Source organism: Labrus bergylta, chromosome 2 (genome assembly GCF_963930695.1).
Source record: "Labrus bergylta chromosome 2, fLabBer1.1, whole genome shotgun sequence".
Lineage (NCBI taxonomy): Eukaryota > Metazoa > Chordata > Actinopteri > Labriformes > Labridae > Labrus > Labrus bergylta.
The window spans coordinates 19,925,730-19,953,311 of record NC_089196.1 but is presented as its reverse complement, the minus strand read 5'-3'; the positions used below and the strand labels follow the sequence as shown (position 1 = coordinate 19,953,311).

The window sequence follows — 27,582 nt, the reverse complement described above, 5'->3', positions numbered from 1 at the left end:
GATTTCCTGTTTAGCAGCGGTGGTAGAAATAGTCAGGTTCACAGCCGGTCTTTGCCAGTTAGTGTTTGTCTCGGTGGGGGTGGGGGGCTGATAGTGGGGTGTTAGATTCCTCTGAGAGGGAATGTGACTGCTCAGAGAACGGATACTTTTAAAGTGGGGTCAAAGGTAAATAGGGATCAAGCACTTGTGCACAATTAACTGTTTAGAGTAAAAATATAAAGAGTAGTTTGTCCCAGTTTTACTTTTCAGTTTAAGTTTTGGCAAGGCATGCACTAGTTTTTTCTTTTAACCAAAGAAAGTTCTTTAAAAAAAGTTTTAAAACATTGAAATTTAAATAGTAATATAAAACTGATTATCAGAGGTTTAGGGTTCCTATTTTGTAAAAAAATAAAAAATAAAATTCCAACTAATGTGACAAGATGCAGTGCTGGAATTGCAAAATTAAGAGATTAAAACAATCCATGGACTGACCTCTTTAGTTAAGAGCAAACTGTTAGTGGTAATACAGTTGACACATTTATTTCTGTCATTTGAGTCGGACAGATTTATCAGTCAGCTCATACAAACAGGCCGATATCGACCTATAACATGTCTTGATATGGCTTGCATCTTAAACAGATATTTGCTTATATAACATTTTTAAAGCAGGCATCAATGCAATGAGGAACAAAAGCATCACATTGCTTTTTTAAAATTCACATACCGTATTAAAACAAATCAAGTAGATGAGTTAAGATGTGTATGTTGAAGTGTACCCACTTAACTCTAATAGCATCATTCAAATGTTCATCTGCCAGTCTTGCTCTGAATTAAAATTCAGGACATTTATGTCTGAAAAAAATCTTCTTCTCAAAGGTATGTAGAGCCAAATAAGAAAATGTCAGTGCTGCTTGGCAAATGATCGTCTAGTTTTTTGGGTCTCCAAGGCTTCAAAAATGCTCTGAGTGTCGCTCGGATTTTGTCAGGACAAGATTTTGGAGATTTATAAACTCCATCTCTGCAGGATTGACACTTAACAGTTCAGCCCGTTTCTCTTAAATCTCTGCTATGTCTTTCTACATAAAGAGGTTGGTAATGAATGCTACACAGGGATCCCGCTTATCAAAATCATTGAACCTATCCTCAAACTCCTACACTAGCCTGGATAATAGGTCACAATACTCTTATGTGCATACATGTACATACCTAAAACATCATCACCCCCTGCATGGCTTTCCTACATGTTTACGACTACTAAAGTGTTGTCTTTTTTTTTTTTTGTTGTTGCTGGAGGTGAAATGAAGGTATTGTGTTAAGACTTCACAGCACTGATCATGTTACAGATGTTTTTGTCCTTGCCTTGTAACATTGACTTCAGGTGGTTAAATATCTCAATCATATCTGTCAGGAAAGCAAGAGCAAGCAGCCACTCAGCATCAGACAAGAGGGCTGTGTCCTTCTCTCTTGATTTCACGAAAGGTTGTGGTTTTCAGAGGAAGCGATGTCAAAAACTCCTCTTTGGTGGGAAAAATAATCAAACAACAAACAAACAACCACAGCTAACTGTGCGGTATCGCTGGAGTCCATCGACTCGTCACACCAAATCGAAAACCCATTTGCACCTTGTTGTGTCCTGCTCCATCTGCTCATTGTATCTGGAGAAAGCACAGACTCAAAAACGCACTTTATTGGTATATTATTGATGGTGATGGTAATAATGACGATTGTTTTGTTTGATGGCGGCAACTTTTAAGATGGTTTCTATACTGATTATCTCTCAAGAACTGCCGTCAATGTTGTGCTTTGCTTCTGGTCACTTCCTGTCAGCACCTGTGTGTCCGATTGGGACTCAAAGCTGATCGTTTGCACTTACTGACATTGTTCCCTTTTTTCTAGATCGTGGCTTGTGTTGTACTTACTCTCTGATGTACGTCGCTTTGGATCAAAGCGTCTGCTAAGTGAATTGTAAAACTGGCCATTATATGTGTTAGCGTTAATGTGTTCCCATCTAACATTGTCCTCAGCCAGCCATTACTGGCTGGGCTCTACTTGCCTCCATCAGCCAGTTGTGACTGTAGACTTTGTGCTTCACTTTGACCATATGATCATATCCTGTACTGTTCCTCTGTTAAATACACAATTGTTACCCACATTTTCCGATGTTAAAAAGACTTCTCTGTCTTGTATTACGCCATGTTCAACAAAAAAGAATGTTGTAAGTAAAGCTTTCCTGTTTTGGCAATGAGAGAAACCACAGCTCTGCATGCCACTGAAGTCTCTCAGACCATTTTATGACAGAAAAGTAACCGATGCTGAGGACTTTCAACCATTGTGTTGCTTGCTGATGTTTCAGAAGAGTCTATAAACTTTAAAGAGATTGCTTAGTCAGTTATACAATCTATTTTCAGACTATTTAAGAATATGGTTTCCTGAATTATTATACTGTTGACGAGAAGCACATTGTTGAAGTTTGATCCCCTTCCGTGGGATTAGGGTTGATCTTTGTGGGCCATGGACTTCAATTTGAACTGCTAACAATAGAAGGAATTTCTTTGAAAGCAAATATGATAAAGTCTACAGCCTTTTTTTTAAAGACAGCATGTCAGTTCTAATAGATAACATGAGTGCTCATTAATTATTGGATGTACTTTTAGCACTCTAGATGGGAGGATCACAAATGTTGACTTGATAAGCAAGTGAGGTCTTTAGTGGATGCCTAGATAATATTTTCAGCTTTGAGTTTAAGTATACTATGGTTATTATATTGCATCACATATACATCTAAATGAGAATGTCCTCATAAAATATAGCTTAATGGGCTTTTAAAAGACCTTTTGGGATTCATTTAAGCTGCCAACACATAACAAGCATTTAAAACAGCTTTTCAATGCAATAGCATGCCAGCCAAAATTAACCTTTCTAGTGTCTCATGCAGTATTTAAAAAAGTTCACTTTGACTAAAAAGACCACTTGTATTTGGTTTGGTACTATAAACAAATACCCTAAATTGCAAATAAATTGATATTATGTTAGACTAGGATTTGGTGCACGTTTTTGCACGCTTGCGTTTTTTACTTCCAAAACAGCAATGATCTGAACCTCACAGAACTGCTTCAAGTGGGATTCAACAAGTTGCCTCTGGGTTTGAGTTAAAAATAAATTTGGCTATAATCTTGTTTGTTGTTGACCAAGAAAAACATGGAGAAAACCTCTGACCTTCCAATGATCCACTTGAGTTGAAAACCCTTAAATGCAAAAATAATCTTAGGTGAAATAATGACACCAACTTTAGAGTTTCAAGAATAATGATTGTCTATAAATTGTATATGTTTGATAAAGATGTCAGCTCTAGCATTGCCTCGCTAAGCAGCCAGCAGTGACTGCAGCTCAAACTGCTTATTTGTGAACAGCCTGATTGTTAAAAAATCTAAAGGTTCCTGAAGGCGATCTGATTTCCACAGTGACTGACAGCTGAAACAGCTCAATTATGGCTATTGGTTCAGGAGTCTGACAAAAGTGCTCCATACGTCTGACATTCTTACAATAGTCCATTTTCATCTGGACTGCCTGGAGCTGTTTTAAAGTGCTGTTTCCTTTCCTCTTTCTTTAAACTTCCGAAGCCATGGGAAAATAAGTAACAATCCCAATATCTCAAGCTTATAAAGGTTCCCCAGCTTGACCCTTCATTAGATTTGACCTTTCAGAGCTTTGCTAATCCATGTATGAAATTGTTTTAAAGCTAGCTGATGCCCATAATTAATGTGATTGGCTGCGGCTGGAACCAGTGCTGGCCTCCCTGCCAGTATAATGAGTCAGACTTCGGTTCTGTGTAGTGTAGCGGTTTTGGGCTGAAATCATTTTGGCTGCAGAGAGAAAGAGCTGCTCTTGCTTCTAACAATACAAACTTATGCATGCCATCATCTCACTTATGCTCTGCCACATTCCTCTAACTTCACTAATGTCAAATCAGAAAAAAATAAAGATGTGTTTACTGATTTAATTTTAAGCTTGGGTGATTTTTACAGATTTTACTCAGAACACTTGAAAATTAAGGTCGACCAATATGTAATTTTTGCGAAAAATCAACAGTTTAGCAATATTGTAGCTGATCAAGTGCCTTTTAGCTTAAATGTGAATGGGCCCTTAAGGTATTAAGACATCTGCTTTCTTAAAGCTCCTGTGAGGAGTTTTTTGCTGGTCATGAATCAAAGTGAATTCAATACTGATGTCTAAAGTCTATAAAAGCAAACAAAGACATCAGCAACAAGATTGACTATTACTGTATAGCTATTTCAATACCTGGCCTTGGTATCCCTGTGAGTGATATATTCAAAATGACAGCAAAGAGATAAGACATATTTCTTTGTCTACTGGGGTTGAAAAGATCCACACAAATGTAAATTCCTTCGCTTTAAACAGATAATTTTATTGAAAAAAGATTAACATATTATATTTATGTTACCAAGAAATTGTATTAAGGACCACATTTTGGCCTTTGTGCAGACAATGATGAGAGTATTTCCAACTCTTAAGTCTGGAAAAGTCGCATATACTACTGGGCAAAAAGGTGATGAATCTATTTCCTAATCAGCCTGCATAGTTTATTGTATATGTAGTGTTAAAAAAACCTTTTAAATCACTGAATATCTAAACAGATACAGGTACATCACACGTCTCTGCCATTTCCTATTACCATATGACCAATATATTTGTAATAGGTCCCTAATCAGCCAAATTGTATTGGCTAACGGTAACTCTTTTTACCATTCAAGACAGTTCAAGAGTTCCTGGAAAAAAGGCAGAAACTGTTATTTCCCTCTCTGTATTCAGATATGTCTTTTGTATTCTTTTTTTCAGGGACTTGAAGGACTTCCAGGGTTGTCAGGAAAACCAGGGAAGAGGGGCCCAAGGGTGAGTATCTCCATAGGAGTGACAAGTTCTCCATTTAAATTCACACAATTTCTCTTATTTTCATTATCTCTTTCAAAGTCCCCTCTAAAATCTTTTCTAAGAATTACATTGAATCTCAATTATGCCTTGATAATGTCTGAGCTGCATTATATTGAGATAAGACCATTAGCAGTTCATTGATTTGAACGACCTTTGAGCATTTTCATCAAGCACTCTGTGACCTCTTTGGATTACGGAGCATTACTCAGCCAGACGTTGGTTTGCTTTGGCTCAGGGTTTGATCAAGCTGTGCATGTCTGCTGCCAAGATCCATTTATAAAGCTGGAGAGCAAACAACTATAAGCTAAAAAACCTGTGGGTTGCTGATGTCAAATTAATTGAACACACACGGAAGGCATTTGAAAACATGAAGAAATTAGGCAACTTGTGCAACAGTATAAAAAGAACTAGATTTTCTTGAACAAGCACTTTCTATCCTATACATAAACAGAACAGCTACTTAAATTGGGCATAGGTCCTATGTCAACATGGGTGAATGCTTCTTGTGTATCAGACTGAGTCGTACAGGGCCATGTCTCTCATTCTGGGACTCAGTGTCAGTCAGTGCTGTGAGCTCCTGCTGGATTCTCATAGAGTGACTCCAGATGTTATTTTAAGCTCTAGTTTTGAGAATAAATAGAAGAAAGAAAACACTTGGATATGATGTGTCTCTAGGGGCAGTCTGTTATTTCTGAGACCTTTTGCTGGTGTTTATATGTGTACATGCTGACCTTAGAAATGTCCCTTTCCCCTCCCTTAACTAAAAAATGATTGAAGCAAAAATTAAACTTGGCATTTAATTGAGGCCTACACTGAAATAAATACATATGCTAGAAATCGAGTCGGTAAAAAAATGGGTAGATACCCTCTTTAATTTCTCTGTGTCAGATCTCCTGTTGACATGTTCCTGCCGGAATATGAGTTTGAGCTACCTGCCGCAGCCCCTTGAGACTCTGCCCCGCGGTCAGGCCAAAGAGGGGTGGGCTGTGGGAACTCAATCTCTTTAAAGAAGGAAGAAAGAGGGCTTTGTCTCCATCTTATTAAAGGCATTTAAGACCCTGTCTGGAGCTCAGCAGCTCTATGCAGAAGTATACCAACTTCTATGAAGTTCATTCATCATCAAGCTCTTGAGACCTAGCTGTAGGCCACAGCAACTCAAAGGATGAGACCCAAGGGTGCAGTTTAGGTTTTTACTGATTGTTGGAAGACACATTTACTCAAGAGGCTCATGAAACAGTACACATTTTCTGATCCTCTAATTTTGGAGGGGATTCAGGGGAGCCAAAAGCCTCGAGACATTGAGGATAAGTGCAATGCATTTATTCTTCTCAGAGTTAACATGATTGCATTGAGCTGCTCTCTTCTTTGAGAGGCCTTATCTAATTCACTTCAAGTGACAGTTGCACAAAGAGAGATGTGTGTAGATGTGTGAAAGATATGATATAGACAGAATCTGCCTTTCCACAAAAGGGGTAATGTGACCTGTGTGGGCACTTTTTACTCATCACAAAGACTTCACAGCAGTCAGGAGGACACAGCGCAGCAGTGGGGCTTTACCTTTCTGACAGCAAGGTGTCATGTCTGACTGAGCAGACAGTCTCACTGCTGCTAACAACGAGCAGCATCTCTTACACGTGAGAGCAGCCACGTTCCCCAACACAGCCATGAGCCTGGCAGAGTGCTTGAGTTCACCCGGCCCTGAAGGGGATGCTTGAGAGCGGATCAAAGAGGGCTTTGTGCAGAGAAACCGACCTGCCAGTGTGCAGTCAGAATGTGATGCTGGGGTTACTGTGAAATTCAAACCATTTGCATAATTGCCTAAAGAATGGGTGACACTATTATGACATGAAATGAGGAGTCTTTGGACACCTGAGCAATGGAAGCACTGTTTCTGTCATTGATTGATTGGTGCAGAAAATGGTTTTATTTACAAGCATGTAGAAAAATTCTGGTTATTTTAAAGTTAATTTCATTGATAAGACACCTGTCAGAGACTTGAATGGGTTTCTCTGTAATAATTGCTACACCGACATTTATCGAGCATGAAATCAAAACAACTTGCGGTGCATTGTTGTGTTAGCGTGCTAATGCTAGCGATCTTTATTATGCTCGTATCTTCACACTGCATGTAAATTTACCCGAAATGAGCGTGATCTAGAAACACAGTTAAGCAGTGAGTACAGTATGTTATTCTTCTTTTCTCTAGTCCCTCAATTAAACAACTTTTATTCGCGAGGGGAGGAGTCAGCCGCCGTCCCGGCAATGTCAACAAACTGAGAATATGTCTCGGAAAATTCTGAAAACATCACAGACAGTGGGACTCGGGTTTTACACCCATTGTAGACAGTCATTACTCACAGAGTTATTTTCAGAGGATATACTTGATTTCTATTATATTTAAGTGTGAAAAATCGCATATAAAGCCTTTAAGTGAGTATGCGGTCATCAGTGTTGAATTGTCCTTGTCCAATTAAAGTGTGAGCATATTTAAATATGTGGACCTTTTAGTCAAAAAATATCCACGTTGTAATTCTGTTTTTATGTACTGTCACACAGCGGTCGTCTAACCATTACCTAGTTGATGGAAGTCTGACTCTAACAGTTTGTAGCAGCTCAACCTACCACACAGCTGCTATGGTGCCAAGTAGGTTGCATTGATCACCTACTATTTGTCTATTTAGGCAAAGTGATGGAAAAGAGCTGTGCCTTTAAATGGCTCATTTTACTTATAAAATGCTTAACTTACAGCTACCTGACAGCTCAGTTCATCAGTTAGAATTAATATCCATTATGAAATCCACCATTTCCCTTTTTACCCATTTCCTTTAGCTGTTTTCATTTACTTTTTGATCCGTAAGAGGTTCCTATATTAGTGGTTAAGTTATTGTTGTAACCTTCGGCCTTCCACGAGTTCATTATTTTCTTTCAAAATAAAATCAGGTTTGTAGTGTGTGGTCCACTGTTGTCCAAGACGAATTTCCCACGAAGACAGTTTCTAATCAGACAAATATAATTTTTTGTACCATGTTGTAAATATTTAAATTCCCTCTGTAAAAACAAGCATTGTAATGGGGTCTGTACTGGAGTTTTTTTTTATGCTTCTGCATTGGCCTCATTTTTAAACCCTTGAAGTTGCTGCTTAATTATTATTATTTATTTATTTTTAAGGTTTCTTTTTGGGCTTTTTGTGCCTTTAATAGAGAGATAGGACAGTGGATAGAGTCGGAAATCAGGGAGAGAGAGAGAGAGAGAGAGTAGGGAATGACATGCGGGAAAGGAGACACAGGTGGGATTTGAACCTGGGACGCCCGCTTGAAGGACCATCGCCTCCATACTTGGGGTACTAGACCCCTAGTATTTTTTCCGTAGAATGTCCGAGTGAGCTGATGTCTGAACGCGGCAACATATTCTCCAAAGATTTCAACTCCAGCCAATAGAAAGAGAATGACGTTTATATACAGTTACCGGCTAAAGTGTCTGCACGCGACCATTACAATCTCCGTGCACGTAATTAAACGGCTGCATGATGTTTTCTGTTGGTCAGTATGTTGTTCTCCACTCTCTTGTGGATGTTGTCATTCCATTGGACTACACATAGCATTGATATAAAGGCAAATATTCTCATTATAGCGTCGTGTAGCGGACTCTGTTGCTTCAGCCGCTACTTCCGCGTTGTTTATATACGTCACGTCTTACCTCAGGAAATCCCCCGCCCCCCCTCCCATCTGACAGGGATAGTCCCCCGCTGTGAGGAGCATATGTGAACGGCTAGGTCAGGAGAATCTCCAGAGCGTTCCTCCTGTAATTATCTAGATACTATCCGGAGTGCATATGTGAAAACGGCTTTATATACCTTCATGCTATCAAGCAATAGATTTATTGTTAAATAGACACTAACATTAAGCGTGACATACTAGGTGCACAATGTAGGATAAACTACAAATAAAGATTAAATGAAAAGCCATAACATCTTCTTAATACACATTGTGTTTAAAATTCACCGGGTTAAAGACTGACCCCCAATTCGCGGGTGCGAGCCGTCCGACGGAGCAAAACCGTGGCGCTGACGGACCGCGCCGCTCACGGACTATGTGTGAATTGGGGGTGAGTGTTTCCTTCTTCTCACTTGTTGTCCAGTCAAGGTGTCAGCAGGTCTGTTCAGAGTTAATGATCTATAAAAACAGTAGCCGTCTCACTCCTGTAAAAGTCTGTGGCCCACATCGTAAACCTGGCCACAGCCCTGGCATACAGGTGCCCTTCATCTGGAGGCCTCAGGTGTGACTGTGTGTGTGTGTGTTTGTGTGTGTGTTGACCTGTGTTTACATTAACACTTGTATGTATGTTTGTGTTTATATTTGCTGGTGGTCTCTAAATGGTTTCTTGTGAAGAGTTCTTGTTAATAATCAAGCAAAGAGGCACTTTATTCCTCTTCTCACCCGCGTGATGATAGATAGACAAAGTGACTCATTCTCCCCATCAAGTATCTGTCTCCATCAGGATAACAACCGCCCACCTGGTGCCTCTTCACCTTGTGTACAGCAAGAATGCAAATGGAAATATACTTTCCCATCTTTTCATTTCTCCTCTACCTCTCCTCTTCTCTATGCTTCCTATCTGAAGATAATGACTTCCATACGTTTTAATATCGAGCGAGTGGAAAGGGGTATGCTCTGAATAGAGGAGGAGGAAATCTGTAGATGAGCTTCTGTTAAGTGGCTCCATATGCCCAGCAGTGAGCGCCTGTGAGGGGGGAGAGAGTTTGAGGGGAGAGGAGCTGTTCGCCTCCTCTCCACAGTCTGATAATTGAGCACAGATAAATAACAGAGACAGAGACTGGCTGGATCGCCCAACCACACTCTTACACCTCTTGGCCTCCAGCGTCTGTTTCACTCAGAGTTATACAATCCCTTACTTTCACCTCTAGCTCAGGGGAATGAGGTTTCTACTCTCAACGCATGGAAAGTTTGAAAAACTCAGACTGACGATCCTAGTCCTTCCTGTTCAGGCCTTCTGAACATGTTTCAGTTTTTCTGGAGAAGATTGTCTATGCTCAGCAATTCGACCATGTGCAGCTGAACTCCTCAGAAGGATTCTTCAGGAAGTTGTGGCTTTATTTTTCCAAACAATCCCTCTATGCCGCTCGCTTGAATTTATAGTCCCTTCAGAAAGAGAAAATAGTAGTCTCCTCACTCTCTGCTCCTCTATGTCTGCCCAAGGCCGGACTTGCAAAAGATTGTCCTTTCTGATCTAACTTTTGACACATATCGCTCAATGAATAAAGCTTTGAAGCAGGTTGTATATCACAGACACCTATGGCACAGAGTGATTGGGGGATATGGGTGATGGATGAGTGGCCTTCACTTTGTGGGACCCAAGAAACCAGGGGAAAAGTGTGGGGATGAGGAAAATCACATCCATATGTCATAACTTGGACAGGCAGGCGAGGCAGACATGAGGCGCAGTAAGTCTCACAGAGCACCTATCCACAAACACAGAGGGACCTCGGGGCACCGCTGACCTGTCCCATTATACAAACAGACAGTGGAAAGGGAACAATATGTGCATACATGTGTGAATACCTAGTACTAACTCTAACCATCCCACTGCTGCTGCTGCAGAGATGGAGGCCTGCTCAATGACCCCAATGATCACCTTCTTTAATCATGTGTGTCTTTGTTTTCAGGGTCCACCTGGCCCACATGGAAACCCTGGTCGCTCTGGACCTCCAGGAGTGAAGGTACGACATAAAGGAAAAACAATTTCTCGTCAATTGCTCCCTTTCTCTATCTGGGCGGATAAAATACATACGGTCCACTTTGTAATATGTATCTGAAGAAAAGGAAACAAGATGCAACCTTTAAATATGTTATAAACAAAAGATTTCAGGGAAAGAAATTTCAGTAGTGCCACAATTTACTAAAATTTAAACACTTCAGTCTGCTATCATTTCTAAATCTATTAAATGGTTCAATTGTATAAAGCTGCCCTAAAAAAAACGTGGGTCGGCATTCATTTGAAATGGTTGCCAATAGGGCTGCAACTGACTAAAATTTTCATTGACAATTACATTTGTTGAAAATCGTTTTTATCTTTACTTTTAATTGATAGATTGTTAGCTCTATAATGATTCAAAAGTTTTAAACTGTCAATCAGTGTTTCCTAGTGCCCAAGATAACTGCCTCAAATGTCCATATGTTCACATCCTAGATATATTCATTCATCAGCAAATATTCACATTTAAGAGACTGGAATTTTTTTCAGAAAAAATGACTCAAGCCATTTAAAGGGATACTTCACCCGTTGAAACATGAATCTGTATTGACATTGGGTCATATATGTAGTAGAAATGTAAAATACATTTTGAAGTTGGTGCCTTCTTGGCTGAGAAAAGGCAGAAAGTGTCTTTTTGGCTCATGTGGATGAAAGACACCAAATCCCAGAATGCACAGCACCGCAGGCCACTCCCACTAAGGTCCTCTATTTCAGAATCAGAATCAGAATTACCCAGAGGGAAATTCGATCGTTACAGTTTCTCCAAAATATACAATATAGCAGTAGAAATATAGTAATAAAAACATTTACAGACATATTTACTTCAACACATGAGGCTGTTTCCTCAACTGATTACGAGATTTCTTCCAGAAGGAATTGGCATACAGACTCTATGTCTGTGTCCATAGGCAAACAGTTAGAGCACCGACACTACCAGTCCGCCCCAGCTTGAGCCGGCCCGGGCTCCTCGTCCTCACCGCCGCCGTCAGGCAGGCCTTTTGTCTCGGCTGCTGAGCTGGCAGCTGGCGCAAAATGAGGGCGGGATGCACGAGCATTCAAAAATACTATCAGGTTTCTAATGCTACAAAGCTTAATGCAAATGGGTGAAGTATCCCTTTAATTATTTATCAATAAAAGTAGCAATACATTTTGTGTGAGGCAACTAATCGATGTCTCAACAAAAACACAGTATGAAGCTGGTTGGACGTGACAGCATCCCAAATAGGTTACATTTTGTCTTCTAAAAAAACACAGCATGCAACTGTTTCGGGAAATAATGTTGACATCTATATATTTTGACTTCTATTTAACAATTTATGTGTTCAGTGGGAACTAATGGGCTTGGGGGCTGAGAGCCAAATACAGAGTCGGGGAGTCTGAGAGTGTTGAGAGATGGACCCACACTGTGTTTGTTTGGGTCTTTTCATGGGATTTGATGTGAGAGGAAAATACAGAAACATAACATGCTGTTGGTGGTTTGTTTACATCGAGAACACAACAGGGGAAAAAATATCTAATGTTGTGTTATGATGAGCCAACAATCATGAAAATGTCTTTTTATGTTTACTTTGAGCTCAAAAATAGAAATAATCGAATCTCCTTTTTGTTATTTAGGTTAAAAGTTGACAGGGCATTTAAGTTACTTTCTATTCTTTAAAAAGTTGATGCAGCCAATCTCTTAAGTGGAGTTTTAGGTAAGGGGAACCTCTTGGGGATGCTAGTAGTTCGAAAGATTACAAAAAAATGTCATTAATTAAATAGAATAAAATTTATGGCTGTGCTTTCATAACTCATATCTACCGAATGTAACAAGGGCATTATAAGAACAATGAATAAATAAAACACAACAATGTCAGTCTGACGAGGCAGTACATCTTCGGTTTCTTTCTTGACCCAGTGTTTGTGATTTCACTGAGTTTGCATGTCTGAGGTCAAATCCTCTTGGCATTACAGCACAACTCTTCAGCCTCTTAGAAAGCCATTTGTTTCCTTTCAGGAGAGAACAGCAGTTTTTAATCTTTCTGGCTCACTAATTTGCAAGTACTTGACATCAGTCTGTGTTCCAGCTGATTTAAATTGTCAACACAGAGGGTTGTTTTGCTCCACAATATGCCAATCTGATATCACAAAGGGCGCTGTATGTTAGACTCTGCTAGAATAAAACGGAAAATTCCTCATATTTCCAGGTCATAGCTAATCCATTTGAACGCATTGGATTTTCTGCATTTTCCACAGCGCTTTTAAACATTAAAAAACATAATCAATGCCATGCTTTTGGCGCGATTTAACCTAAGGGGAAAAAAATAACTTTCATATCATACATATGTGTTACTGGAGCCTAACCAAGCCTGGCCCAGCTCAGTTTGACCCATTTGCACACAAACCTCAAACAGCAAAGGGCCTGGTCTGGCACAGGCCCCTGTCAGCAGAAAAAATGAACATGTTGGATGGAAACATGCTGTGTTTGAGCTGCGATTTGTTTTGTATATGACGCTTCATCAGGACGTAAAGATGATTAACTGAGACATTATGATGATCAATCTATCTCCTGTGGCTTCCCATTAAGCATTAAATGAAATGAATGACAGCCTGAAACATGTGTTTAAAAAGCACAAGTACTTGTTTAGGTCTTGAGTTTTTAGAAGAAATTGCCTCATTTAGCCTCATTTTAATTGAACACTCTTCATGATGTAGTTGAGGTATAAACTTTTAGACAAGACACAGTGATCATGCATGTGCTCTTGGCTGGAGTTCAACTCTTGGTGCTGTAAAGAAATCTGTCTGCAGAAAATTCCCAATAAGTTTTTTTAATGGCAAGTTGCTGAAAGGAACATGTAGGTTTAAATGGTCTGCTATACTGCGGAATGGAACTTTTGAGATAAAACCTTTTCATTTGAAGAAGTGCATGTCTTTCCTGCTTTGCGTAACATGGAGCCTTTTGGACTTGACATCGACGATATGGAAAGATTGGACCCCATATGGAAAAATTGTTTCCTTTAGCACTGCACAATGTGTCACAGTGCAGGATTTCTCTCCATGTCTCATGTTCATTGAAATGTTGAATAATCGGATTACTTTTTAATAGTCCAACAGTCAATGTTGTAAAAAAAGTTGTTGTAAAGTATACTTTAAGGACGTTATCATTAAGGAACTTATCAATTTCCTAGGCCTCTCTTCCACTAGTGTGATTGGATGTTGAATGTTGACCCAGTATGCACTGACAGGATTCCCACTACCCGAAAAGGGAGAAGAATGTACACGGTAACTCCCCATCACTTCTCGCTGTCTTGGTGTAAACCGAGTCACCGGAGGGCATAAACGGACTGTACTTTAGTGTAAATACAACTGCTAGACTCACCAATAAGAAGGATGCACTCATTACTCTGATGTAAATGCCAACAGCAAACTCCTCTGCACCCTGTGAAGTGGAATGCTTTGGCAATGCAGCAAATATTCAGTAAACGTTGGTGCAGAAAAGGATATATCTCAAGCCCACTGGGGGAAAAACTTAAAATAAACTGTTCTCTGTTTTTATCTTCCAGGGACAAAAAGGAGATCATGGACTGTCCCCAGGTCTTGCCTCCAAAGGACTTAAAGTATGCACATTGCCATCTTTCATTTAATTAAATTACTCCATTATTTGCAGACACAATAAGATAAATTGTGTCAGCTTATAACCTGTGACCCAATTTGTCTGTTTTAGGGAGAACCTGGTGTATTTGGCCCACCTGGACTGCCTGGCCAAGCTGGACGAAAGGTAGAAAATCTGATTTAATCTCATTAACTCAAACTGAATTTCTGTTTGTGTGTTTAAGTCTACAAGGAAGTAACTGATATCTGCTAAATATCACTGGCCCTGTCCCATATGTGTGAAGGTTCATGTTGTGCTCCTGTGTTGGCTCTTTTTTTGTTCTTAACGTGTTTCCAGGCATAAATTGTACACCTTGAATGAATGCGTTTTATTGAATGAGTGGAGTTCTGTATATGGAGGATCACTAAATCAAACGTGCACTCTAAACCCCCCGGCCCACTCTTCACTGCCTTTGAGGTGGAAAAATCTGTGATATAGCAGCGTTCAGAAGCTCCAGCCAAACATGGATGTTTGAGCTCTTGTTTGGAAAGTTGCCGCACTTAATGCAGGCGTCAGGGAACACACCTGTGTTCAAGCTCCCATGTGGGTTGAAATACTAAAGGTTTGAATATCTCAGCTGTTACATCATCTGCATCACAGGCCTTGAAGGAAGTCGAGGTGAGCTGAAGTTTACAGAGTGAAACTTTTTGCTTTCTTCAAATGCGTGTTATGTCACTTAATCTCAGGAGAACAATTCCTGTAAAAGTAGGACAAGTTCTGAATGTGGTTTTAATCTGTTCCTGCCCTGAATTGTTTGTCTACATTATTTGACTTCTTAACATGCCACTGAGCTGGGTTATCCTGACAGAGAGTGATGGTAAGCAGCATGTTTTTCCAAGGCCTTTTGCATTTTATCCTTGGCCTTTTCCCAAAGCCTGTTATCCCCCTCACAGTAATTACACATCTCAAGTGGACCAGAGCTGGCTGGATTTCCTTCTATGCAGAGTGAGCAAATTACATAGTACTGTGTAACCCACTTTGTTTTTCCACAGTTTGAAGACAATGTTTTTGCATTGCTTTTTTTTTTTCTTTATTATAAATAAATACCTTTTGTATAATCTTGACGTAAACTCATCCCATGACCAGCATTAATACAACAATCTATTTCCCTAATACCTCCAACTATCCCTACCCTCTCTGTAGCTCTCAGCTTTAAGCCATTAATAAGAAAAAATTGAAACAGCTCAGATTGTTGTATAATCTAATGGTACAAAAGATCTCAAACCATCCACATATCCATATAAACAGAAGTTAGTTTGAAGTCTTTTCAGGCAGGAGAAAATAGTTCACTTGTATGAAACTATTTTTGGCTGCTGATTGATGCAAATGTGATGCTGTAGTGATTATTCATAGCTACAGGATGTTGGTCAGATTGGCTGAAAATTAAAGTTCCCATGGTCATCTAAAGGAAGGAAGACACTGCACAGTTTAACATATGGCTAAGTGATCCTGGTCCAAATTCTACCTACCTCTCTGATGCCTTTCCTACATTACATGTGACATTTGGTTGATCTGTTGACCTTACTGCTCACTGCAATAGAATCAGTAGACTTCAGGTGTTTTACCCTTTCTTAGAGACCAAGGTAAGACTGAATGAAGAGATTTCTTGAGCAACAATGAACCTCTGAGACTCAACATGTCAGGCTTTCCCTGCACGGTCAATACATGCCATTATTTGTTTTAGCCTTTTCACTTAAAAGAGAACAGTGAGGAAAAGATCTGCATTCTTAAAAGATTTCCTTTCCTTAAACATATCTTTACTGTGTTAATGAGAAATGTTGATTTATCTTGTCAGGCTGATTTAGAATAGCAGTAACTTGTATTCAAAAGAGAGCCAGCAGACTGGAAGACATACTGCATCTTTCTCACCATGTTTATAGAAGGGAGTAGTAAAATGTTTTCGAGCTGTCTGCAGCAATGGCTGATTCCTCGCATACTCAGCCATCTTTTTTTCTAGCTACGTCCAGACACTGAAGATGGCAACAATGTGCAGTGGATTTTTCCCCCAAAAAATCACAAATTCAGCAATTTCCCCGGATTCATCTTGTTAGCAAAAGGAATTGCTGCAGACACGTCACTCAGACCAATGTGGGACAAAAACAAAACTCCCACAGAACCCCCAAATCTATGAAATGTATACACCCAGCCTATTTACAGATAGGCACTGAATCCCTACAAGCTCATTTAGAAATTTAATTTAATTCGTTTTTAGAGTGAGTGAGTGATTGTTTGGTTGTGTATGAAATGAGACCAAAGAAAGGCAGGAAATCACTGCTGAGTTGGCTGACACTCTCTTTGTTTTGGAAGACTCAGTTTGGATAAACAAAGCTATAAAAGCGTGTCAAAAAATCCTCATTTCCTTCATTACACTAACCAGTTCACCATCACACTGCTCCATTTGTGGTCCTCTGTCAGAATTATACTCTGGCAGTTTTGAATAAAAAAATGAGATAAGACTATTTTCATACAATATGAAATTCCTTTGTAAGAAACTTTCTCTCTCACTTGGACATACACACACTCCTGTCCTCATTTGGGACACAAAAGCATGTGTGCAATAATGCTTTGGCCGGAGCTCCCACAGTCTGTTATGCAATCGGACAGCGCTGACTATGAAAAACCATCTGGTCTGCTAAAGGTTCCTTTTTTGAACTGGAGCCTTCCCTGAGACTTGACTGAATGGAGGAAGACCTCTGCTAGCATTGTGAGTCATGCATTGGGGAGTCATGGGAAAAGCTGATATTCCTTCTTGTGGTTAGGTTGATTAAGAATATTTTCTGGGTGTGTTCAGACATCCTGGCAGATATTAAGAATGGTTGTAACAGATCCCCTTTCTCCTCCTCCTCTGATAAACTCAAGTTGGATTCTGGTCCATCTGATCAAATCTGTGCCGACCTCAATGACACATCGGTCCTTCAAGTAACTGCTGACAGACATACAAAGTATTAAACTGTAGTTTGCATCCAGCAAATAAAGGAAAGACAATCTGCTGAAAGCCACCAGGCACCTCATTGCTTGCAGCTGTTCCTAGCTCATTCAGTTTTTTGATCACGAAAGCGAAAACTCCTTACAAGGCACTTTTGAATTCAAATTACACAGTAATTCCATCATCAGCTAATGACGAAGCCGGGCATTGGCTCTCTGGTCTGCTCTTGTCCAACCTGATCTTAAAACTATGAACTGTTGCGTACTTTTTGGACCCTTTTTAAAGAGTTTCATGCTCCTTTCCTTGGCCCACTTCCAGAAAAAGCCTTCTTCACTGTGAGAAATGTGTAAAGATGTAACGAGGAGGTTGCCTGGGAGTCAGGCAACGGTCTGCACCGTAAAGTAAGAAGAGCCTCACGCGAGCGTGCATATGTCAAACTTGAACACATGGGAACATTATAGCCCTGGACCAGTTCGGCCTTTCGTCTGTCAGCTCTAATCAAGGCCTTTAACTTATTTTTTGTTATGCAAGCATCAAGTTTTTTTCTTTCTGCTCTCCAATGTTGTGTAACAATCTCCACCTTTACTTGCTAATACAACAAGTTTGCCAGTCATTGCACTAATGCAATGCAATAACCAATAAAGCCAAAAATAAAAAAGTGATAGTTACAAACAACAGTGTAATGCGAGCAAAGAGTGTAATGTAAGTCCACACTACCAATATGTCAGCAATCGGTTTTTTTGTCCCACCAATACTATATGATTTTTTTTAACTGTATAGTTATTGTAGTGGGACTCGGTGTCCAGCTATAGGTCTAGGTATTGCTATTGGGAAGGAAAAAATATTATTGTTTTTGTGTGAATTAAATATAAACGTCTTTGACAGGCACTGCTGAGTGTTAGGTCTGTAAGCAGGGGTTACACTGCTGCTTTAGCTGAACTTTCCCTGCTGGCTACAGGGTTGATCTGGCGTGTGTTACACAAATTAAAGTTGTTTTCTCTTCATAGAAAGTGTGACCTAATGGAGAACAGACCGCCAAACAAAGGGTGAACAGAACTGTGGTAGCTGTCCAGTTTTGTTGAGTCCATTTACAACACACACCTACACACTGAATAGACAGATATCCTTTCTCCCCTTTTACTGTACTCAGCTGTATTGGCCTTGTTGGAAGGCCCAGGCACATTCTTCTGTCCTCCCGAGGCTGCAGTTCTTTGGCTTAAACATGAAACTCATCTCCTCCAAAAAGCCTGTCAGATTTTTCCAACTCAAAGCACATTGAGTTTGCAGAAAAATAAACAATCAACATCAATAAGGAAGTCCACAAGGCTGCAGTGTGACACAGTCTGATTGAATAACTGTGGACAATGGACCAGCATCTAGCTTCATTCGTCTAGGACTGCAGGAGATATCACTCAAAATAATCCTTAGAAATGGATTTTCTTCCATTTTTAAGGGCTTTGTTGGACTCAAAAAATCTTTGTGAATTACTAAACATCTGTTACATGAGTCAGTGAATGCACAACTTTAGCTTCCTTCGAATGATTTGACCAAGTACAAAGTATGGTATAAAGTAGTATTTTATTTATTTCAGAGGACAGTGGATATAGTAGGAAATTGGCCCACCTGGAGGACAACAGCTACTGCACATGGGGCGCAAGCTAACCACTAGACCACCAGTGCCCCAATTTTAATTCCTCAAATTTTTGGAATAGAAAATCTTTATGTATGAGGCTGCACACCTCATTAAAATATTTTATAAACATGTAATAGAATCATATTGTCTTCTGAATGATGGTTGAGTGATTCTACTTTTCCAAAAAAGGGGCACATAAGAATTGTTGTTTACTGAACCCCTCAAAAGTCCTTCAACTTTTGATACATTTTCTTCTTCTTCACAATCATCCTGATTATCTCCTAACCTACAAAATGGTTCTCTGCTTGACATCGTGCTACCAGATATTGCAGGATATTTGCAGAGGGAGGTTCAAGCCTCATGTATAAACCCCTGCTGCAAGACATTATACTGCTTGGTATGGGACTCTTTATGGTGACATGTTAATAACACTGCTCAGAATTTTGTACATCAGCCTATGGTTTACTTGTAATGCTGCAGACAGGACAGGGCAGCTGGTGGCTAATGACCTCACACTTCAAGGGATAGATGTGTTCTTCCCTCAGACATGACTTCACATGGCTCTTATCTGTAGACCTTGACTGTAAAAAGATGAATATGTTTCATGAGCAGCTGGCATGCTCATTTTAGACCACAGGGCATGAAGGTGACCGTTAAACTCTTTTGGGTTCATTTGTTCCTGTCTAATTGGCTTACAGTTTAATTAATGCAAGATTGCTGTGTATTGTTTTGTCAGAGTGCATTCATAGCAACGATTAGACAAATTCATGGTCAAGCAGCTGTGCTGCAACAATAAATAAAAAGCCATTGTTCTTGTGTTGAATTGAAGTGTTTTATTCAGGGTTAACGAGCCATTGCTGCTGATAAGTGGTCATTAGTTTCACAGCTATTACATTTGTCCTTGCTGTTGCCCCTTTAAACCTAAACCTTCCAGGTCTTTATTAGGTTGTCAATGAAAAAAATAATAAAGAAAACAAGTCAAGCCCTTTGAGGCAATTTGAAAGACATCCAACAGAGTTTTTGCCCCTGCAGTGTTGAAGTGAAATGTTGAAATGTTCCTGAACTCTAAATGCCAAGAATAGTTGTTTTTTTTGTAATTTGACCAATGACTTAATATTTGTTTAATAGACCAACATAAACTTTCACTAGATTTTCAGGGCTCTAACTAGATGTTTCTTTATCTACAGGGACAGAAAGGTCATCCTGGTCCCTCTGGTCTGCCTGGTGAACCTGTGAGTACTTCCCTTTTTTTTTAGTCATTGCCCTAGTGTGCTGTGTATGATGCATTTTCTCTCATGTACATTATCTATGGAGCATTTATCTATCAAATATCAGTCCTGTTTACCATCAAATTACAATAATGCTTTTGTTCGGACCATTCATTAAACATGAGTGATTGATTTGAATGTAACTTAAGGACTAATTTGAGCTCAGTTAGTAAACTGGTAAAGGGTTGGATAAAAAGATGTGTGATTTTGAAAATACCTACAGATAACTCTGAAGTCACTTCCATGTGATCAACAGTATCTGAGGTGCGGGGTTAAAAACAATCATGAGGCATCAAAAATATTTTCTGATAAAGCAAGAGTGTCTCTTATAAACAACAAGAATGTGATTTCTAAGATGAACCCCCACCCCCTCCTTCTCTCTGAGGTGTTATCGTGCTCTCTAAATCCACTGCCTGCTGTTTGTCTGTCTGATGGCTGCAGTGTGTGTTAGCCGTTCTTCTGTGTTTGTTTACTCATAAAAAGAGCCAATAACTTACAAAGTTCCCATCAGAGTAAAGCATGTGTTCCCATTTAATAATACAAAACAGGAGGAATGGAGAGAAAGAACATTTTAACCGTCACACAAAAAAAGTGTGTGGAAAAAGAGTTAGTTAAGATAGACGAGACATTGGACTTAAGTCGTGCTGGAATCTTGGCCGGAATAGAGAAGAAGAGTTTTTTGGCCGAGGAACAAGTGGGCTAAATAGTTTGGACACCCCTAGGTCATTCCTCCTCCTTCTCCTTCTCCTTTTCTCCCTCTTTCCTGAGCTCAAATCCGGTGTACTATCTTGCAGAAAAATGTGCTCTGTCACAGCGAATAAAAAACGCCTTTCTTGAGATGAGGCAGTCTTTTTGATGACTCAAATAGAAATGTAGTTACATCAAGAGGAGTCTGCAATGATTGGCCTGAGGCTTGTTATTTTTTGTTAATTAACTTTTTTTCATTGTTTTCTTATTCAGTGACAATAATTGGCGACACCTTGTGCCAGAAAGATATTATTTCTCTGGTACTGAAGACAGCTCACTCTCAGTGTTTCTTTGCAAGTAAAGTTTTTAGTTATTCTGAAGCAGAATTTAATACGTGTCTGCAATAACTCTCATGACTTTATAGGACTTACATTATATTGCACTATACATCAATAATTACCTTCCTGCATTGTGATATGTCCTCTGGTGCAACAGTTCCTCCTTTACTGACTACTTTGACTACTGTTTCCCTGTGGATATTTACAAGATTTCTCCTTTAACTTGATTTGATATTTATAACTTGATGTTTACTGACACATTCACCATCCGGTTTAGCAAAGGAAGCAGAAAATAAAGAAACAGAACTCACTTTTTTCATGCCTTCACTAACTAATTTACTTCCAATTCATGCAGAGTTAAACATTCCCTTCAGAGGGATGTATTTGTGCAGGGATGTATTATTATATAGCGCATTAATTAGGGTAAACATAAAAAGGCAGAACTGTGCTAACAGTTGTCTAAACAGCATGTAGCTTGACCTTATAATAATACCTCTTGCTACTTACTGTCGGATTAATTGAATGGTTTGAGGGGCAACGTCTGCGGTGGCCTCTTTCCTTAAGCAACACTGACGGGACCAAACAAAAGGTCTTTATTTAACGCTGAGAGATTAAAATTCTTCCATAGGAGCAATTAACTGTTGTTTATGACTTTAGACATAAAGTGCTTGTTTTCAGTATTTATTACTGTCTGTGAGGCTCTTATTGTAATCACTGCCACTCCAACAGAAACCATATGTGCATAGAGGAAACCTTTTTCCTGAATGTTACTCCTTGCCTCCCTCACTCTATCCTTCAGTCCTTTTCTCCTTCCTTTCCTCCCTTTTAGTCTCACGTCCTCCTCAAGTGCTGATTTGTCTTCTGTCTCTCACTCCACAGGGTGAACAGGGAGATGATGGAAGCACTGGGGCCAAAGGCTATCCTGGCAGGCAGGTGCAGTAAATCTAGTGTTGCGGTGCTGGTTGAGCAGGGCCACACACACACACACACACACACACACACACACACACACACACACACACACACACACACACACACACACACACAACACACACACACACACACACACACACACACACACACACACACACACACACACACACACACACACATACACAAATGCACAGACATGGAGACACACACTCACACATAAAGAAAGATAAAGCTATAAATGGAGGTTAGGATATCATCTTTATTGCCAATGCAGCTGTTTTAGATCTAAAATTGTGATTCTGACCTGCCTCTAAATCAAAGTTCAGCTAGTTTTTTCTTCTGACTGTCACAACAATGAATAAGACAAAAAATATAGAATATATGTGAATGAATTGAATCTTTTTTGTAGCTAGAAAAAAAATCAATGTAAGGATATTGGGTGTTTGGGAAAAATCTCAGCCATCGGCATTTCAAAATCGAATTTGGCAAATCCAAATAAAAGGTTTATAGCAGCTGAATGAAAGGGAAAGGCATCAGAAAGAGGGACAAACAGCTCCGAGGTGTTGTGAAGCAGCTTTTTGTGGATTTCAGCAACAGATGCCCAGGTCTAGAGAGGAAATAAAATGTCAGAGGGTTTCCGCTGTAAGCACCACTCTGAAGACAGAAAAGTTATTAATGATAATAAAATAAGAAATAATAAAAAATGAAATGTCCTTTCTTCAGGATAAGAATAAAGTTGAAGTTAATAATACTGTGACTAATGCCACAGCTCCCCAGGCACAAATAAGCTGCATCTGTCTGTCCAAACTGTGATTGTTAGTCCTTACCTCTCTTCTGGGAATGACATTTCACTTGAGGAGTCAAAGCTGTGGAGCTTTCTCTGCATTCAAATCTGTTTCTTTTTAGCTTTAAGAACATTTAAACTCCATAAACAGCTGGACGACTGCTCACTGGCTTATGCCTTCTGAATCTTTATGATAACTTAGAGTTCAGGCACAGGTCTCACTGTTTGCATCTGCGCTTAAGCGCACTTACTGTGTCTGAACTCTGATCCCTTTAGACACCCAGTGGTGTGTGATGGATTAGGTTTTAGCTCCCCCTACCATCTGTAGGCTGTGAATCACTGAGGGCTGCAGGTTTATGTCAATGTGTTGCACTTTGCTGATGTTTCCTGAGCTGAGGGTTGATCTTTATACTTGCAGGGAGAGATTTTCCACGCTGGTGGATTTGTCTGCGATGTCTCCGAGAAATTGATGTGAACTATTTAAGACAAAAAAGGCAGCAGAGAGGCCAATTAACTTTATATAGAAGTTTCAGATTCCATTTGAAATTAAAGTTGATTTTTTAAAAACTGGTTTCATGTATTTTTTTTTTTTATAACATTTTCCTTTTTGTCATGACAGGACTTTCACCGTGACACAAATTAATGTTTGCTACTGTTTGTAACCTCAGAAATATTGTTTGTGATCTCTTACATTTAGGGTTTACCCGGGCCTGTAGGGAAAATGGGGCCAAAAGGAGTCAGGGTAAGTGGATCTTAGTTGAACCTTTGAATTAAATGTTGACTCTTTGAGGAAGTATTTCTGATCTCTATTCATAAAGATCTGTTTTGGAAATAAATCTGTTTTTATCTTCTCTGTAAGGCTGTAAAATAAAAAAAACTTGTTGCAATGACTTTTTATGTTTACTTGTTTTTCATGTTCTTTTGATGAACCCAAACTTCACACATCCACTGAAGCTTACAGGCTAAAAGCTATTTTTGTCATTTCTCTCTTTGGGCCCTATCGTACACCCAGTTCAACGCTTGTGTCTTTTCTATTTTCCTCCTGGTTCCTTTCTTGAGGACGCAGACTGTGCCTTTGACCACCTCCTGATATTAAGATGGCATATTAGAAAGATGGGCATACATTGGCGAGTTCACAACGCACTCCCCTGAACTTTTTCCACACACACACACACACACACACACACACACACACACACACACACACACACACACACACACACACACAGGATGAGGGGAGGGAAAAAAATGGATTTCTGTAAAAAAACGAGATTCTTATCTTCTGAGATTTTAAATCGATTCATAACTCCCAAAACAATTTATTTTTGGCTCATCAGTCATCTGTGACTGATGTAGATCCTGAAGTATGTACTAATTCAAAAATAGACTCTGAATCGAATCATGACCCCATGAATCAAACTGTAAGACACCCAAAGATTCCCAGCACTACACAGGAAGTTCAACAGTGCACCTACTCCGAACTTGAATATCAGTGCTTATGCTGATACGTTCAGATTTTAGTATTTAAGGGGACAGAGGGATGAGAGACGGAGAGCTCTTGTTACTATTGTTCTTTGTTTCAAAGCTCTCCTCCGGGTTCACTTATTCCAATCTGTTCAAACAACTGTCTAAAACACACAGAAAGACACACACTCTTCTAAGTACCACCGATCATAGAGCCTACAGATATTAATAAGGACTGTTCAGTGTACATTACGTGCATTAGAGAATATAGGCAAGGATTCCAGCAGAGAAATAAGCTAATAAATGTTTACAGCCAACCTTTATTTGATGTTGAGCTCACTGAACATTAGTTTACATACATCATGTCTGGTCCTGTCTGATGTTGTGGGAATAATACAGCGAAATGTAACTTCAGTCTGCCTTTTGTCCTACATTTTTCATTCAGTGTCCTGTGTGTGTTATGTGAGTTCAGGGGAACAATGAAAGGAGATACGTTAAATGATTCAGCTCGACATAATTCTTTTTCTTATTTTTAGATACATTTTTTTAATTGGAAAAAGGACGATGGATAGAGTAGGAGACTGGGGAGAGTTTTAGTGGGGAATGATGTACAGGAAAGGGACCACAGGAAGGTAACTCGGGCCACCTGCTTGGAGAGCTTCAGCCTCTGTACATGGCGCACGCAAACTTACCACTTTGCCACTGGCACCCCAGAGTTCGATTTTTTTAATAGCAACACGCCAGCTTGCAGGACACATGGATCCTAAAGGGAATGAGAGCTGACACTCTGACCAGTTCGATTCATTTAAGATTTACTTTTATTGATCCCTGCAAGGGGAAATTTCTGTTTTTACACTCTAAGTCATGAACACACACATAGGCTGAAATATACACACATGCACAAACAGGATCCTATGGACATGCACTAATGGAGAGATGTCAGAGTGACGGAGCTGCCCACAGCGGGCGCTCCTGAGCTGATGGTGGGGAGGGGGTTCGGTGCCTTACTCAAGGGCACCTCGGCAGTGCTCAGGAAGTGATCTGGCACCTCTCCAGCTACCAGACCAACTTCCATATTTGGTCCGCACTGGGACCCTCCGGTTCCCAACCCAAGTCCCTACAGACTGAGCTACTGCCGCCCCCGCCATGTCATGCCAAAACACATCTATGTATTATGAAGCGACTTAATCCAACATCTGATCGCTCTGCACCTCAGATTGTGTGCTAACAAAACCTAGTTAGACACTCCGCAAAGTGATGAGAACTTTAGACAGAGGGATTTACGCCGCCTACATAGGGCCCTTTATCTTTCTGAACTGAACTGTATAATCCCTGCTAAATTAATAATCTTACAAGTGGAGGTACATAAGAAAGCCAGCATCATAAACGCTGCGTGTAAACTGTTGTTAACTCCATGATGATTATGATAGGCGATTTCACAAGTGTATTGTAAGTAATGAAGGGGCAATGAACTCACTTTACAACTCTCTTTGTGCTTGCTTTTCTTCCTCATGTTAGCCAAATATTATAAAACTATGTCGCTCTGCTCAGAGCATTACAATGCATTCAGACGTAAGCTTCTCATTAAATGTCAGTGTAATTTATGACTCTGCGGTTTGGCCACTCATCTTTCCTCTTCCACAGAGCAGGCTTGGCAGCAAGTTCTCCAGAGATCCCTGATGTGAGGGTATGTGCCCTTGGACTACATCGTGGAAGCCAGCACCATGCAGTCCATGGGCATATACACTTGCCTCAAGGCTTAACTCTTCAGGCCACTCTACTGTAACGAAAAGCCTGCAGTGCTGTAACAGATCAAAGTATAACAGCTGAAGTATTTGTAGAGGTTTTTAGACATTTCTCAGTGTTTTTTTGACATCTAAAAGTTCTTCACAGTGTCAATCATCTCTGCTCAGTCTTGTGTTCTCCCGTGTCTACCTTCTTTTGCTGCTCCATCTATCTTTGCCTTACCTCTGCATCCACTCCATCTTTTATTCATCTCTCCAGGGTCACATTGGCCTCCCTGGGCTTTTTGGCCGTCCTGGTCCTGATGGCGAGAGAGTGAGTATTGGTGGCTGTGAGTGTAAATGCCCACTGGGTTGTATAATATATCTGTCCATGATAGGCTATGAAATAGAAAAAGGATTTCTTTCTGGAAGTACTGCAGGCACACTTCACCAAATCACTATTATGAGACTGAAGTAGCACAAGCTCCCATGATGTGATGGATCAAACTTTCGCCCTCCAACCTCTCTACCGTAATGGATGAGGTTAAAATGTAGGCGGCAGATTTAGATTTAATTAAAGCCAGCTAGAACTCTTACTCCCATTAGCCTCCTGAGCAAAACAGTGCCACAATATGTAGACGTTTCATAAAGTATTTTGACATGGTTTTTAGCCATGATAGCTAAGTGGTACAGCAAAATCATCACACCTTAAGTCCATTTAGTGGCTGTTTGAAGCATTAGACCAAATATTCTATTTTGATAATTTCAAAGAAAGCCACCGAACAGGCTTCTAAACAACATTTTAATTGGTTTGCAAACTGAAATGGCTACTTTAATCATTCTGTAATGCTAATATAACTGTCTTTGTTTTATTCTATCCAACACTCTTGTTTCCTGATGTTCAGGGAGCATTGTAATCTCACAATACTGCAAGTCTGGCTACAGACTTTTAAGTCTCATAATATTTACATTTTTTTAATTGTTCTTATTTGTAATTTGTACATTTATCTCTGTTTTTTAATCTTCTGTCTCTCATCTCTGTTTCCTTTTTGTTTCCAGGGAATTCCTGGCGTTCATGGGAAGAAGGGCAAGATGGGTAGGCCGGTAAAGTTTTCTCTCAACATACTTCTCCGAGAAACATTTTTTATGCCGCCCCTTGAAAGTGAGGGTGTTGTTTACTTGATTTATGGACTCTTACTGTAGTGCAGAGCTACTTTAGAGAGTATTATAATACCATTACTCTGACAGAGTCCTGGCTTCAGCTATAAATCTGTGTATAGAAATTGTAATAACACCCTCTCTGGCACAGTAATGCTTAGATTACTATAGGGGGAGAAATGTGCAGCTAACCTTAGCCCTAAATAGGGTTACTGAATGTGTTAGGAACCCCAGTGTTCAGGAGTCAGCAGATTACATCTATTTTCTCAATTGGTTGCCTCTTTTAAAGTCAGTAATTATTGAACTCATGTTGCAGTCAGTGGCTGCTCATACTT

The 27,582-nt window shown here is 39.8% G+C and overlaps 1 protein-coding gene across 1 annotated transcript in view; it reads left to right on the top strand.

Annotated features, from left to right (window-relative positions):
• The window catches only part of col27a1b (collagen, type XXVII, alpha 1b), a 67,753-nt gene that overhangs the window by 9,338 nt on the left and 30,833 nt on the right, over positions 1-27,582 (top strand). Inside the window, exons 4-12 of the mRNA XM_065948227.1 lie at positions 4,837-4,890; positions 10,613-10,666; positions 14,244-14,297; positions 14,405-14,458; positions 20,079-20,123; positions 22,064-22,117; positions 23,599-23,643; positions 26,370-26,423; positions 27,149-27,193. Of these exons, the coding sequence (XP_065804299.1) occupies positions 4,837-4,890; positions 10,613-10,666; positions 14,244-14,297; positions 14,405-14,458; positions 20,079-20,123; positions 22,064-22,117; positions 23,599-23,643; positions 26,370-26,423; positions 27,149-27,193 (459 nt within the window). The remainder of the gene's footprint in view (positions 1-4,836; positions 4,891-10,612; positions 10,667-14,243; positions 14,298-14,404; positions 14,459-20,078; positions 20,124-22,063; positions 22,118-23,598; positions 23,644-26,369; positions 26,424-27,148; positions 27,194-27,582) is intronic.